The sequence below is a fragment of the Anabas testudineus genome, chromosome 6 (genome assembly GCF_900324465.2).
Source record: "Anabas testudineus chromosome 6, fAnaTes1.2, whole genome shotgun sequence".
In the NCBI taxonomy this organism is placed as follows: domain Eukaryota; kingdom Metazoa; phylum Chordata; class Actinopteri; order Anabantiformes; family Anabantidae; genus Anabas; species Anabas testudineus.
In genome coordinates, this window is record NC_046615.1 from 20,724,465 (window position 1) to 20,741,575 (window position 17,111).

The window sequence follows — 17,111 nt, forward strand, 5'->3', positions numbered from 1 at the left end:
AGGTGAAGTGATGTCAGAACTGGAGTTTGAGTTTCTTTTTTTTTCTAATTTTTTTTAAATTTGTTTTGTGTTATGCTTTCTACTTGTGTTCACTACGGTGTCTGTTTTTTGGGCTCTGTAGTGTTTTAGTCTATGAATCACTGAAGCATATGACTGTACCGACATAGTTAACACTCAAGAGAGCAATACATGTGAGAGTATTTCACCATAAGGAAACACACTGAACATTACATGATTGCATTTATTTCATGCATGGCATACATTAATGCTAATTCTGTTTAAATAAACAGCATATTTATTTAGCTAATTTAAGACAATTATCAAAGATCAATCTTCCAGTAGCAAATATTTGTAATATTTAAAATTCATGGCAAATTAAGTTACATATGATGCACTTTAGGAAATAATATATTTTACACCAGGACAAATCGACCACACCTCAATCGTTTTTCTTTTAAATATTCCTCTTTCAGTTAAGGTGTCCACAAAACAAACAAAATAAAAACACATTGTTGTCGATATCTACCTGCAATAATTTAGTTGTAAATGGTCTAAAAAAAATCATCAAAACATTTTAAAAAGGCAGCGTTTTTTTTAACAGACCAACAATAGAACAGGTGAGAAGTGGAGTTAATTTAGTTGATCACTTTATCACTTTATCCACTTCACCTATTACCCACCCATTACATATACAATGTTTTTAGTCAGGAACGAAAAAGCACAGTGGCAGCAGGTGTTTTTTTTTGTCAGAGCAGGTCATACTTTTGTCAAAAAGTAGCACCTACGTGTACAATAAAAGTCATACACATTGGTTGCATTTACTGTGATCACATACTTTAACATTTACATGCAGACATCTTCTGTATCCATTCACAATGACACAATGTAGTTTCACAGTGTCCAAATGTTCATAGGACACAGGAAGGGACAATCCAAACCTCCAGTCAGGAGTTAAATGCAGTGTTTTGGAGCGAAGCTGCTCGTTAGTTCCATCTTTGTGACGAAACTGCACATCGTGTCCATGAGTCCAGCTCTGTTCTGACAGAGTTCAGTGAGCAGGCTATTACACAAAGCTCTCCTCCATGTTGGAGCACAGCAGGAAAGAGTCGACTAGCCGCGGTTTGATCAGCTGCTGGTGGTCGGCTGCCTCAATGCTGTCTGGACACCCTGCTGCCAGCCTCCTCAGGGCAGCCTGTGGACACACACACACACACACACACACATATTTATATATATAAACATATCAAGATCACGCTGTACATCTGCATGCAAATGCACAAATTGCAGTCATGTAAATAAATATGCAGCCACATAGAGACAACTCAGGAGGCAGAATTGTAACTTTACTAGCTGAACATGGTCAGCTCATTAAATAAAACCTAATCTGCCTGCAGGTTAAGAGAAAACACACACAAAAAAATAAAGTCAGTCATAACTTGAGCAGCAGCTGTTTCACTAGCACTGATGTTATTTTTCCTCCACATCTCCTACAATTTCAAAAGTGCCTGAGTAGTAAGTATGATGTCTCAAACCTATTCAGGCAGGAGAGCTACCAACATTTACATTTATCATTACAACTCATGTGTGATATGATGTGTGAAAGCTCAGCACCCTTTGAAGGATCAATTCAACACCTACAAATGCAACAGTTAACCCTTGGCTAAAAGCATAAAATAGAATCACATTAATGTGAATAGACTGACAAGTATGTTACAGTGAAGAAGAGGGCATTCCTCAGTGCACTGAGGCTGCCTAATTAAACTCCTGACCATTATGCCCTTCAAATCCCCTCATCGACCTTAACATCTGGTTTTAATTATTGTATTAAGAATGAGAGCATGATAAAGTATGAGCAGGGATAATATTCATGATATGCACATATTTAAACACGCAAAGTTTGAGATCATGTCAACTGCCACAAGTGTTAATGAGGTTGTGATATACAGTATGCTCAGTTTTCAGATACTGGCCTTTGGATGTAATTAGGCTGGTGATCATTTGGTGCAGGCCTGTGGTGTCACACCATCACAGCTTATAGAGCAAGTGCAGTGGAAAATGCAACTATTGGAGGCGTAAGACTGAAACAGGCAGTTTAAATGACGTGCAGGATTTGTATTCAGGACGTGGAGTAATTTTACAAGTGTAAGGGTCTGCACACACACACACACACTCATATACCTACCAGGCATGCGACCAACACCGAGTCGCTGTTATTTCTCTCAGTTGGGGAGCGACACAGTTCAATGAGACGTGGAACAGCTGAAGACCACAGAGGAAAAATTGTGTTACTAGCTTGTCCCACTCTGAGATAGTGATGCATATGTGTACAGCGGGTACTTTATCTATTAATGACATGCACAAAATGCCACAGAGTTTTCAGTTACAACATTTGTTTTGTACAAATATTAGTGTGTTCATCAAACGCCAACTTCAGAAACATTAGTTTTCATCTCTAACTTGTGTTAATGAGTATAAAAATGTGAATTTCTATTAATAAATAATACGTTTGTATAAAACTTCCATAGAGAGCTGCTTTCCCATGAGATGAAGGGAGGTGGCTGTACAGCTCAAACAATACATTTGCATATTAAAGCAGATGTTTTGCTACTTCTATGTCTTTGACCTTTAAAGTAAATAAATAATCAAGCTTTAACATGATGTCGAGTGTAATTATAATGCGTCTACTTACAAATAGAGATCATCAAGACTCAGTTCTGCAATCTAAGTGTGAAAATATATTTGCTAGCCAAATAAATTGAATTCTAGCTCCAGAAAAGGGTCCTCACAAAGTTTCAGTTTCATATTTTATACTTGTTTTTCTTTCTATTTAATCTATGTATTTTCTTTCTTTATATTTGCATTAACAAATAAATAAGGTCTGGATGAAGACAGCTGTAAAAATGAACTTGTCAGGACGGTTAAATACATAAGACAAAACCTAAACTAAAGACATTTAGCTTGTTTGGGAGCCCTCTATAGGCTGGCGCAAGCATTCACTCAGTTCATTTCTGCCTGGGGTCAGTTATTCTAATTCTTACAAAATAAGATCTATTTGTTTTTGCTTGTTTTCAACTTGTTTTTCAGCACCTATTTTGTTTTAGCTGTATTTGTCGACATGTTTACAGTGTAGTGAATACATTGAAATCCTGCTGTACCTTTAAGCTGGATTGCAGTTTGGGCTACATCAGGGTCTCTGCTCAGACGGGCCAGTGTGACCGCAGCTTTCTGCTGGACACGTTCGCAGGCGGCACCTTCTGATGGAGAGGACGAGGACGGCTTTTCTCCCAGCATTAGCAGCAGTCGCTCTATTCCTAATAAAAGACATAACAAACAATACAGATTAGTTGAAAACCAAAGAACAAAATGAAGCAGAAGAATAAGAAAAAATGAGACACAACAATTAACACAATTTAGATTAGTTAGGATAAAATAATGTTGCAGATCCAGAAACACAGGAAAACAAAGAAAGCGATAAATGCAGCACAGTCAGAGAGGCCTTACAAATCATTTATTATTTTAGTAATGTCAAGACAGTTCAGTTATAAATTGCAGGTAAATACATAGCTGTCGCTACTCCTGCGACTGGATTTTTAAACACTCACACAGCAATGTAGGTAACACTGATAAGTCAAACATAAATCTGCAAAATGTTCAAGAGTCCTAAAAACAATAACTTCATTGGTAAAGAGTATTACTGATACTGGCACATAGCAAAGGGAAGGAGCACCAAGCGCCACCAAGCTGCCTCCCATAAATTACCTGATGCTGCCATCTTGAGGATTAAAGGAGCATTACGCTGTTTTTTTTTTTCTCATGTTTTCTCATGTTGGACGTCTCTCACATCCAGTTACAGTTTGGCCAGGAACAAATAATAATGATATGAAGCATTGCTATATAAAAAACAAGGGTTGAAAAACAGACTACCTTGCTCCTGCAGGACTTCAGAAGCACACTGTTCTAACACAGAGAGATTTGCCAAGATAGTCACCACCTGAGATTAAAACAGTTAAGAAAAAGCACATGAAGACTTTTGTGCATATACTTCACATATCTTAATAATAATTGTAGACAACTGAGAGAGTCTCTTGAAGTTTATTGATGTTCTGTGAAAACACCTGACTGTGGATTCGTACCTGGTCTTTGGAGTAGGGTGTGTCCACTCTTTGGCGGTCGTTACAGGCCTGCAGCAGGATGTGGATGGCGTTAAGTTGCAGAAGAATCTCACAGGCCATGCTGTCAAAGAAAGTAATGTTGGCCAAGGCTGCAGAAGCCAGGAGGAATACTTCCCCACAGGAGGCGCTCTCACACAACTCTAAGAGAGTAACATCACCCAGTTAGTACAAGCGGTCCCAACACAACACTATTACACATAATGGAGAGAGTAAATACGCTGGCTACTGCAACATACAGTACATTTCTTTTTATAGCTTCTTATACTTTTTTTTTCTGGGTAGTTTCACTGAAAGGCTGCCTCTATTTTGCAGGAGTTTCCTGATCACATTCACACCAGGAAGCTGCCAAATACAAACACAGTGTGACCTGCTGGACACTGGGGGTTAAGGGTCTGCTCAATTGCACCACAGTGGTGTCGATGACCAGCCCCAGCACTTGGCAATTGTGACCTTACATCACAAGCTTGACTCTAAACCTGAGCCACCTTAATAAGTAAAGGTGGGCAATTTCTTTGCAATTGAACAATATGTATTGTATATATACATGAAATAAACTTGCTTTATTATAAAATAATAATAAAAAATAATGTGTGAAATAAAATGAAGCCCTACTAATCCAAATTTTGTTCAATAAAATTTAAACAAAAGCAAGTTTATATTTTTAATGTTCTATAGAGAAAGGTAGTTGTTGTTGTTTTTTAACAAACTGGAACAGCTATAAGTTAGAGGTCAGAGGTTATAGGTGTAACGTCCACTCACTGATGAGTGCGGTGACGATGTCGTGCATGCTCTCCAGGAAGCTGGCGAGGTGCTGCGTGGACGTGTGGTGAGGAGAGGTGATCTGAGCCACGACCGCTGCTGCCTCAGCCCGGGCTGCTTCCGCACTGCTATCATCAGTCAAGATATCTGCCAGGCACAGGATCCCATCCACCTACACATTTTAATACATATACAATATTAATTTACCATAACGTGTATTACATAGGTATATAACCAGTTGGACCTGATCAAGTCATGAAAAATACAGTAGAGTCTACAACAACAACAACAATATGTTGTTCATGGGAAATACACTACACAGTATGCTCAGCACTGAACATGACACTATGACCTGAACGTTGAATTGTAGGAGGGATGTGTCCATGTTAACAGGAACAGTTTGTGCTAAAGCATTTAGTCTCTGACGACTGATTTAATTTATTCTAAACAATAGAAGACAAATTGGGTTTAATGCCTTTTAAAGCCTTTTTAAAATTAATATGTTTAAGTGGAGCACAATTCGTTTCACTGAATGTCTGGAGTCTTAACTAAACTCCCACTTAACATTTCATCTTGTCACTGCAGGGTTAACAAAACATCTGCGGCATCACTGACTATCCAGACAGTTAGTTAAGTGTCCCTGGTGTCAGCTTGGCTCATACTTGCAGCACTGCCCATAAAGCTATCACAATTAAAACACACTGCTTCGATTTAATGGCCACCTCCAGGCCTCCAGGCTGAGAAACTCTTGTATATCCGGCTGGCATTGACCCAGAGTGTGTGCATCATCAGGTCTGAGGAGGGGCTCAGAGTTGGAGAAGAGCAGGACATGCTATTCAATTTAAAGAAAAGTTTCCCAGGGGCATGAGATCATATCGATCTCATCTTTGTGGCTGTGTTTGCTTGTGTGTGCGTGTGTGTGCATGTGTGTGATTTGGTATTTCAGTACAGAAGCTTCAGAAATAATAGAACAGACCGTTATCCACTTGGAGGTAGTGTTGCACAGTTCATTCAAATTGAACTACAGCTACTGATTCGTCATGTGTCCGAAGTAGTTTCTGTCAAGGTTTGCATATGTACGTAAGTGCTTCCACATAGTCTGGGAATCAACCATTTATCATCCATCCATTCACCATCCATTATCTTTAAAATTTGATGTATTTGTTGTTGCAGTTATTGATTTTCTCACATTTCCAGACATTATTCTAATTATTTAGGAAAAAAGCTAATGAGTGTTTTTGATGCTCTGTCAACACCAGCCTGTACTCCTGAAAACAAAACTTCAGAGACAAACATCCAGGGCGAGGCAAACCAGCAGCTCTCAGCCAGACACACCTGTCAGTCTTATTTGCTGACGAGCATCAGCGCACTGAGCTTCACAGGGCAATTCCCTATTTTTGTCTCTGTGGACGTCAGCAGCACTGTTCCAATGCGACCCACTGACGTGGAACAATCTACTCTCCACACCACCTCCCCGTTCATCTACCGCCATGTCTCTCTTCCCCTCCACCCTTACCCGTGCCTCCTCCTTCCCCCTAAAATCGGATAAACCCTCCTATAACTCCTCATTTGCCGTACAGTGGATGTCTCTCGTTTATCCTCTGGGTCAACAACAAAGAACTTTTGAGCATTTTTAACCAAACAAAGTTTGATGACATTTTTTGCTTGTGATAGAGTAAATTGAATTGTGGTTCCCTATTGCAGTAAGTATTCATGTGCAGCTTGGAACATGGAAGTCTGTACATCTTAAGGAGCTTTACTCAATGATCAGTTCCTCATTTGCCATGTTATGATTACTTAATGTTCCTATTGGGTTTAAAACTAAAAAGCATACTGCAAATTCACCAATGAGCAGTTCAGGTGCATGCCAGCTCCTTTTCTCGATCACTCTTCAACAATGACAGTTGTGTTTCTCAAGCCTGAGCGATCATTTTTGAGCGGTTGCCTGACAGCCTCTCTCTCGGGACGAAGCTGCTAATCTGGGGCGGACTCTGGTTCCTGTTAAAGAGTTTTCACACTTGGATGATTCATGCCATCCCAGCTGCTCTATATGTGAACACAGACACCGCTGTGGCATCATTATTCACCAGATTCAGGTTATATTTGTCCTACTGTAAACACTTCCTTAACACAGGTGCGTCTGTTGTTTATTTTGGTTGAATTCTCAATAGAGAACAAACAATGACAAACAAAGAAGGAACCTTCATTAGCTTCCTCTTTCCATTTTTCACCTTCTCGCTGCATATATGGGACCTCAGATGTATGTTCTGTGTAATGTAGTCACCACAAAGACATTAAAACACATTTAACTTAACATAGTATAGTGCTTATTTTGCCGCTGTCTCCTAGACTAAAATTACACAGTTAGAAAGTTTAATTATGGTTCTCCAGCCCTGAGGTGACTGAACCTGCCCTAAACACAAGTAAATAGAAAACTGGAAAACTCGACTGTAGCAGACATAAAGTTTTAACAGTAAAGTTGTAGCACTTGTAAGAGTCAAGCTTTGCATCTTAACAATGTAGAGAAGCTTAATGTAACATAAATTATTCATTATGAGACATAAACAGAAGCAGTGATACTGTTAAAATTAGTGCTCCCTTCGCCGCTCCTATGCTGAACTTTACAGTGAAGCCCTGTAGCAGGTACAGTCACCTGCAACACGAAAAAATATGTATATATATTACAAGCAATTGTCAGTTCTCAACTGGCAGCTGCACAAAATAGTACACATCAAACACCAGTGTTCACATCAACACTGAAGAAGACTTCAGGATGCTGGACTTCATGGCAGAATCGCCAAGAAAAAGCCGTATCTCAGATTGACCAATGAAAACAAAAGACTGAGATGGGAAAAAGAGCACATGGTGGAGGTAGCGTGATGGTCTGGGGGTGCTTTGGAGGTGGCTTTTTGACACTGTTAGAGCAATACTTCCTATTCAGACTAATTTCACATGTGTTTCCTTGGAAAATAATAAAAATTTCTAAGTGATCCATAACGTTTGTGCAGTGTAATATATAAAGACAGAAAATAAAAAGCCATGTCTTGATATTTTGATAGTGTTTACCAAGTCTTAGAAAAATGACCTGTAATAATAAAAATTACCTCATCGCCCAGTGTGGAAACAATTGGTGTTTTTCTGGTGAATCCTTCTGTGATTGTAGGTTTTATTTCTGTGCAGTCAAGCCTCTTTCTGCTGCCATTGTTGGCACATGTTCACCAGTGAAAATAAACTACAGCCTCCCAGTTATATTGTAGGAAATGGGAGCGTGACTGAATGCAAACTAGACAGAGTATACTGCACTGCTGGGATGACGAACAAAGTCCCGTTTGACCTACAGTCGACTGATCAGTGTAAACATGATCTGTCTGGATTGGAGGTAGCCAAGGTATTTTACTGGAAGTACTGTACTTACTTAGTCAAGATTAATGCCACCTCTCTCTCTCTCTTACTCTCTCTCACTCAAACACATCCAGTTGTCCATTTTCCAATACATGAATATCTGCACTGGTCTCATGTGCCACTGCCCTCACCATTACATTTCTTCATCTCTTTTACTTATGGCCATGAACTACAGATGAGAATTTGTTTTGAAGGCCAACTGTAGTTATTTTACACAGTTAACAGTCAGTTTTTGAGCATAATGGCAGCAATTTAGTAAATACAGTTGTCCAGTTTGTTCATATTATCTTTGTGAGAATCAATTTGAGGTTTAAACCCTGAGAGTGATGACATTTTTGCTAAGTGAGGATATTTTGGCCAGAGAGAGATTTACCTTGTCCAGTTGGTTAATGCCCTCCTCCACGCAGCAGATGGAGGCCACAGTTCTCAGAGCATGAGCATACAGGTCTCTGAATCGATCCTGCCTGCATATCTTAAACAGGGCCACCACAGCTCCTTCCTGTGCAAAAAGAGAAAGTCACTTTAATATTAGTTAGCAGCTGGATTGTGTAGTGGTAAAATCACTGTTCTCTGTGCAGGAGATGGGGTTTGAATCCCCTAGTGTGCCAAAAGACTACATGTAAATATTTAGGTCCTCAAAGTTCATCTATACAACAGTAAGAGTGTGACTGCATAGCAGAATGCTTAAATTATAATTAAATATGACCTTCAACACCACATAATAAGGTCCCTAATCTGCATTCTCATATTAACATTTCTTTATCCAGTGATATATGTTTTCTTTAATCAGTTTCTGTACAGTTTCCACACCATCATTCAGTGCAGAACAAAAAGGTGGTTAAGTTGGGAAAATAACGTTCATGAGAGCACAGCTGTTTTGGGACTTTCGCAGGCCTGACATTATTCATGCCAACAAATTATACACCATATATCATAATCGTCTCTTGTCTTGAAGCATGCGTGATTGTGTGAAATGATGGATCAAATTGCTGTGTGCGAGGCTGCAGTGAGAGCCAAGAGGTCCTGCAGTTTTAAGTCTGGGCAGATTTGCAGTTGTCAGCCAATAGCAACATTCTGGGTTTAGCCACATTTATTCAGTGAGCTTACAACCAAAGAACCTATGAAATGGCTCCCACAATTTATCGTGACAACATCCAAAATATACATATTTCATGAATAGCAAAATACTAAAGACTGAAAACTGTAGAAAAATATGATTTGCTGGTTATGACGGCTGAATGTTTTCTGTCGGGTTATGCTTGGAGTAAACAAACAAAAATAGCTTCTGTATTGACTCCATGTCTACACAACACCACCCCTCTGACAAAAAACACTTGCAGGTATCGAATTCTATTCACCGTGCAGATAGACAGAATTACCTGGAGGAAGACGAAGCCTGTAACGACCACCATTATCCTAATAAGGCCATTATATTGAGCTGGCATGTCTCATATGCAGCTAAGGCCACGCCGCCAGGGCTTGGAGTGGCTAATCATTCTGCCCTCCAGCCTGACCGCTCCTCCCTGTTCACCACCTACACAATATTGGTCCACCATACCTGAAATAACTGTCAGCGCTGTGTTTTCAGCAAAGCTTTTGAAGCTCCAGAAAGGCTCACAGGCAGATTCAAGCTGTGTTTGGGTGCTGATGAAGAGGCTGTTGATCCTGTTGTTTTCCTATGATGCAAATGTTGTTTTCACTAATGTTCAGAGTGGAGAACCTACAAGTAGTCTAATGTACTTTCATGCCTTAGTTCTTTGCTTGTGTATTGTTATTTGGTCATACTTTGTTTTTTTATGTGATTTGACAGTTTTTACAGTTTAATTTGGTTAATACTGCAGAATTACAACAATGGCGCCTTTGCATTTACATTTGTTTAGAATTAGGACATTTCTGCACTTATTAAATATCTCTGCAGACCTCAATGAGCAACGTCTGTCTGTCCAGAACCACAAAAACGAATTTGTCATTGCACTTTAGTTGTGTAGAAACTTAATTTTTGGGAGACAGGGCTTAATCTTCTGTTTTGTGCTACTGTCCATGTGTGAAAGCTCTGAACAATGTGTGGACCTGCTACTCCAGACAATGTCCTGAGTTCATATGAGAAAACAGCTAGAATTTGTAGTGACAGAGCCTTTCTGTGTGTTTTCTATTTAGAGATCATCTCCTGCTTTTCCTTTTCACAGACTGTTGAGCTTATCAGTTATTTTTTTCTCTTCCCCTGCAAACTACTAGCAGTTTTGTTGTTTCCACTGATTTCACCTTCATTACTTAAACAAAGCCCATTGAACACATTTATTCTCACACCCATGCTTTTACTTGCTGTGCCATCAGCACCATGTGAACCTTGACTACAAAATGCTAAAAATGCCTCTCTACGCGTGTGTTTGCATGTGAAGCAATTTCACATGAATATGAATTTCTTTCCATCTCACAGTTTTCTGACATGTACTCTGACTGTTGGACACAAAGCCTGCATTTTCCTGAGTGCAGTTTATTAGTTGATTTGCACAAAGAAAATGGTGAATAAATAAAAAATCTCACTGGGTTAAAGATAGTCTTAAGTTAAACCATAATGCACAGTTCTTTCTTTATCTTGTGTATTATCTCTAAATGTCTGTGCCCGCTGTAGCCACATATGTTTGATGACACATTGACTCTCACCAGGTCAGAGTTGCTGCCATGTCACACTCTCACACACCCTGCAATCTAAAGAGCAGGGGTGCTGATATGAGCAGTCTGCCAACATGGACACATTCAGATGCGTATCCATCAAGACACTAGGTAAACACTGAGACAGCGAACTCGCTTGTACATCATGACACAATCACTCTCTAATACTTCAGCTGCTGTTTAATTTATGAGGTGGTCAGCTTATATAACAATTTTCCTACCCCGCTTCTTGTGGTTCCGTGTGGAGTTTGCCTGTTCTCATAGTATTTAATAGCGCATCTGTTCCCTCCCAGAGTCCAAAAGATCAAGTGAAAATGAGAATCATAATGTTTGTCTATCACTTCATCTCTGCAATAATAAAGGACAGAAAAGAGGCTTGATTTGCTGTGATGAATAAATAAAGAAATATTGAAAGACTTTTTAAATATGCAATATGTGCCACACAAATTTCTTTTTTGTTTTGTTATTATGAGCGGGTCACCAGATAAAGGCAGACTTGATGGTGTTTTAGTATTTGTATGACTTGCACCTGCTTGGTATACCAGATGAATGCAATTCCTTCAGTCAATACGAATGAGTCACGATTGTGTGATTGAGAGTGTAATAAGCTGGCAATTTAAAAATGTGGTCTAAAGCACATGTGTGAGGTACATAAGAATAACATGCAACATGCATAAATCTTCTATGGTGCCCTTTTTATTATGTCACACAAACAAAATGGATAAAGTTGTTTTTAATGCATTTAATTTATTCCCTGACTCTATACAGTTAAATTTGTGTAAACTAGATGTCATGTTTATAGCTTGGTTCAGCCTCAAGTTTCAAAAAGTAAATTAAGTGCAGCTTTGAGTGTAAAAAAAGTGATAACATTATAATTATTCTACAAAACCCAGGTGATGACTTTATGGCACATGACAACAGCCCTGACATAAACATTGATGTATTAGGAACAAATGGGCAAACTGAGTAAAAACAATCTGCTGTTGTCATCACCCAAGTTGATACGGTAAACTACAAGTTAATATCCAGTTATCACACAGTTCTCTCAATTTCCCTAAGGAGCTGCCACTGCCTTAAACGGTCTATAATCAATTGTTCTGTAAAATGTTGTTACACTCCACCCATCTGGTGCTTCCAGCAGAATGAAAGCAGCATAATAACACTACATGATAAAATCCACAAAGCCCAGTCTGGATATAAACACAATGACTCATCTCTATTCATTATGCTGCTTCACTGCCGCACGTTTATTCTTCCACCCTCATCCTCTTCTTACACAGCACATCAGTCACTAAAAACAGTCTGTCAACAGCAACACTGCTAAAGAGAGGGAGGGGGCAGAAATGTCAGGTCTCCACCCGAGTATTCAAATGGCTAATTGTCACTGAAGTGCACAAAGAAAGTTACAAAGCCGCAGAAAATGATAATGAGTGAGGAGCTCAGAGAGATGATATGCATTACTGTAAAGGGTTTGTAGAAACCAGACTGCAGGAATTACTTCAGATGGCAGGTGTACAACATATTGTATTGGGTATTCATTAGCAGCCTTTGGCAGGTAGGTTTCCCTAAGCCATCTCTCTGAGACGGGTAGAGGAGAAAAATAAAGATGCCTGAGCAACCTGCATTTGTGATCAGTGCTTAATCCTAATGGACACTGACACAATTGATCAGTGTGTGTGTGTGGGGGGGGGGGCATCAGGAAGAGTCTTATCAAGTGTATCCTGGAAGCGGCAGACTAACTAATGGCCAATTCAGACTCTCTGTCTGGTCAGTTTTGTCTTATCTCACAGTGAAATAGCTTTTTAGAGGCATGCATAAAGAGATAGCTGCAGGTCTGCTGGTCTGCACTTATGAACAATGGAAAAAGGTGGAGCTCATTATAACAGGGGTGTGTCTAGAAAGAATCAAAGAGGGGAGGTGTGGTATCAAAAAAGCTCAAAATATATCAAACTGATGATTTGTCAGACTCTCCAACCAGAAAGGTTCATTTCCAACAGGAGTTTTTCAGACTCTCCACCCAAATCAATGCACGTACAAGTGATATTACTGTTGTGGCTGATTACTAGTATGTCGACAATACCTTGGCAATGATGCTGCAAAGCTGAGGTCCATCCTGTGTGAGGGACAGCAGGTTGCTAATGGCACTGCTGATCGTATGAACACTGTCCGACGACTCAATCTGTTTGATCAGGACCTGCAAGAAGGATAAACCTTGAGTACTTTTTCCATGAAACTAGAAATGCAAAACACAATAAAGCTGAGGTCAGTGTAGAATTTTTGTTTAATTCTTACTGTTAATAACAATAATAATAATACTACCACATAATACTCAACCCATGATATTAAATGTACTGATACACATGTGATCACATTCGTGCAGCTACACACATTCATACCTGAGAAACAAAAGAAACCAAATGCCTAAAAATGTCCTCACTCGGCTCAGTTACATACCCGGATCTCATTGGCTAAGGCCATGTCAATCATGTTGCTGAAGGAATCGCTGACATCTGTGAGGATCTCGTGGATGGCCTCCCTCATGGATTTTAGGAAGAATTCATCATCAGTGTGAAGACACCTGTGGGAGAGGTTTAATAGGACATTTACTAACAAGTTCCACTTAAGTAATTATTCCTTTGATTGTGAATTTGCTTTGTAGATTTTTACCTCTCTGTAATATTTGTCAGCTCCATGCACTTTTCCAGAAGAGACTTTTCATACTGCAGTAAATTTGGCAGAGAGGAAACAAAGAGGAAGAACAAATGGATTTAAAAAATGACATCCTATAGGTATGAATGTGTGTATGTGAAGTCCTAATGTTTTGGAGAATCCTATCTTGGACAGGAATAAGTGTTGAGACATTACAGAAGCTTATCGAAGCGATGCCACAGAGAATGTGTGCCATGATCAAAGCTAAACGCAGTCAAACCAAATATTAGAGTGTGTGACTTTTTTTTGGATGGCTGTGTATTTTAATTGGTCAATCAGGAAGTGCGTGATTTAAAAATGTATCCACCATCACCTTCTGCATCTCTGGTGGGGTGCTTCGGGTGATGCTGTATTCATGCACAAGTGAGCGAACGTGGCAGTTTGCCCTCACAGCCGTGCTGTGGACCCTCTGCCAGCGCCCCTTCTCCAGCCGCTGGAACATCTTGCCGAGCTCCGTGCTGACCACCAGCGCACGGCGGAGGAGCGTCTGCAGGTTGTTCCTGGCCACATGGTCCCCAGCACTAACCCCGGACGCCACGATCAACTCTCCCTGCTGGGAGTCCTCCTCCACCCCAATAGGTTTGGCCTGGAGGACACACATACACTCCACTTCCGTCATGTGACGAAGATCTTCCATCCAACGCTGGACTGAGTCGACCTGAAGAGACTGCATACGGGTGCTGTGGGAAAGAGTTAACACAAAAAATATAAATATATTATAGTCAGAACAAACTAGTGCCACAATATTTGAATAGCAGAAGAGCCCCCTGTGCCTCCTACAGTAGAAAATTAAGGTGGTGCACAATGACATGCCGTTAACTTGGCCAACCTTGTCCTCTCTTTATATTAGGTATATTTTTGGTATAATTTTATGTGAGTTCCAAAAAACCTTTTTTGGAGCTGACCTCTGTATATGTAATACTTTAATATAAAAGGATTATATGAGCCCACTAACGACAAATTATAAAATGTAACCACTGTAAACTAGCATTTCTAAAATTAATGAAGTGTGTTCATGGTTAATTATCCACCAGTAAGCACCAGTTTCCACGCTTCTTATTTTACTCTCATCATTTCCCTTCAGGTCACAGACAGGTTTAACAATAGATTGCACCGAGCAAACACTTCTCCCCACCTCAATCTCTCCTGGCGCTGACCCTAATGAACGCAGGCTTAAGGGGGCAAACCAGAGTCCTGCACCCAGTGAGTCAAAGCTCCCTGAAAGTGGATGAATCGATGGCTACAACAACCACCTCTGCTTAGAGTCCACACATGGGAAATGGTCTCTAATGAAGCTTGATATTTTCCTCTTGGCTCTCTGGGAATTATTTGCATTTTGTGGGAAATGGTAGCTCACTGGAGAGTTGGAATATTGCACTATTGAATATTGGTTGATTTGTTCTATAGATGTGTGTGTGTGTGTGTGTGTGTGTGTGTGTGTGTGTGTGTGTGTGTGTGTGTGTGTGTGTACACCCTCATAATAACAGTCACTATGTCATTATTATTGGGTTTCATTTATTAGCCAAAGCTGATTTAATGGAACTGAATCTTTACAAAGCCACAACTCCAATTATATCAAATCCACTATCAAACCTACAGAGGGCAGCTGTTTACTAAAGCAAACTGAAGTGGAGCTTTGTTAAGGTCAGAACATGGGTTAATGAAAGGATGAAGCAGATCAACTCAGCTGACCTGTGAACACGCCAACGTACAGTAAACTCTGCCTGCTTCTATACTGCATGTAAACTGAAAACTATTTTAAAAAGAGATGTCACTGGCCATTTTGCTTGACTTATTTGCTTCAAATAAATAATGTTTGCAACACATTTTCCCCAGAATCATGCACTCTATGAAAAAGACCAGAAATACTAAGAATTGAAACACACGGTCACAAACTCAAATGTGCATGCTGGGCATATATATATACAATTGTACATCCAGTCATTAGTCATCTCTGCAGCTTACAAAGTATGTTTACTGGTAAAAACTCTCCCAGTACATAAATCTCCATCAATTTGGAGAGAGAATGAAGTAATTAGCTGTAAATAGAGACTAGAATAATTAACTGCCATGTTACACAGTGTAGTAATCATAAATATGAAGCTTTTTGGGGTTATTGCCTTCATAGTGATTGTTGGGACTTCTACTTGATGACTGATGATAAAACTCTAGGAGATTAAACAGCTAAGCAATTTTGCTAAAATGTTCTTTGCAAATTCAATTCTAGGGAACCCTGCTTAGTGATTTTTTCCTTCATTTGAGTAAACTTCTCGAGTTCTGAGAAATGAATCACACAATGATTCAAACTAAGGGAGTAAAATGAGTCACTAAGACCTGCATCACTGCCACAGTTGAGGAAAAGATTTTAATTATTTAATTTAATTTATTTAATTTAATTTATTAATTATTGAAAACCAAAGTAATACTTCTAAAAGCACCATCCTGACTCTGAGAAATGAAAGGTAAAAATGTGCAGCTAGATGCAGAATCCCTTCACATCAGCCCCGATGTGGCCATTACAAACCATTTTTTACAGTTATATAACAGCAACACATAAGAATGAACCCATCTTGATTTACACACACAACAACCCACAAAACATTCCCCTCACTGAGGGGGAAAAAAAAGATGATAATAATAGGTTTGTTTTCCAAAGGAAGGAAAGCGCCGCACTTCAGCTGGCAGGGAATGACAAATATTTACATGCGAGGCCAAGAGAGGGTCATGCGACAGCGGCTCTATTATCCCAGACAGGGATCCTGCGGAGATGAAGCACCAAGCCTTTTTTATCTGCTGGAGGCTGTCAGTAAACGGAGGGACGGTGGCAGCAGCAGAGACGAGAGCTGGTTAATAGAGATAGTCTGTTTATTTTAATGCCACAGCAAAGTTTAAACTTGTTTATGCAACAGACTTGGAAGTCTATCAGTTTCTCTAGCTGTGGTCGATATTGATGTTCTCTCTGTATTTATCTAGTTTAACTAGCTTTGACAGTCTTACAGGAGGGAAATTTAAACTTCTGAGGTTTGGAGTTGTTTAACAGATTAAAAGGGGTTCGAAATTTTTTAGATAGCCTGCCCATTCTCATTCCCAGGGCAGATGATGCTGCGTTGTCCAGTGTCATAACAACACTGAATGTACCTCTTGCATCTCATAATATTGAAGTTGCTGTAAAATGCAGAGTGATGTAAGGCAACTACAATAACGACCAGGTGCATCAATATTTGACTCCTAGAGCTATGAAGTGCTTTATTAAGTCAAAAGTTCAGGTAGGAAGCAGGACGAGGTGGTTGGACGGGTCAGCAACCTGCAGGACTGTCCCACAGGAGACAAATTTAAGTCTAGTTTAGACTTTGTGTGTTGTGGCAGAAACTGATACTCCGTCATCCAGTTGATGTT

General features: G+C 39.7%; 1 protein-coding gene across 2 annotated transcripts in view; it reads right to left on the reverse strand.

Annotated features, from left to right (window-relative positions):
- Positions 1-227: 227 nt before the first annotated feature.
- LOC113165367 (INSC spindle orientation adaptor protein) overlaps positions 228-17,111 on the reverse strand; it is a 38,986-nt gene continuing 22,102 nt past the window's right edge. For both annotated transcript variants that reach the window (XM_026364788.1, XM_026364789.1), the window contains exons 3-13: positions 14,029-14,395; positions 13,674-13,726; positions 13,461-13,584; positions 13,087-13,200; positions 8,707-8,832; positions 4,932-5,103; positions 4,134-4,312; positions 3,925-3,991; positions 3,156-3,311; positions 2,183-2,259; positions 228-1,192 (exon numbers count right to left, since the gene is read on the reverse strand). In XM_026364788.1, coding sequence (XP_026220573.1) covers positions 1,064-1,192; positions 2,183-2,259; positions 3,156-3,311; positions 3,925-3,991; positions 4,134-4,312; positions 4,932-5,103; positions 8,707-8,832; positions 13,087-13,200; positions 13,461-13,584; positions 13,674-13,726; positions 14,029-14,395 — 1,564 coding nt within the window. In that variant the 3' untranslated portion in view covers positions 228-1,063. The remainder of the gene's footprint in view (positions 1,193-2,182; positions 2,260-3,155; positions 3,312-3,924; positions 3,992-4,133; positions 4,313-4,931; positions 5,104-8,706; positions 8,833-13,086; positions 13,201-13,460; positions 13,585-13,673; positions 13,727-14,028; positions 14,396-17,111) is intronic.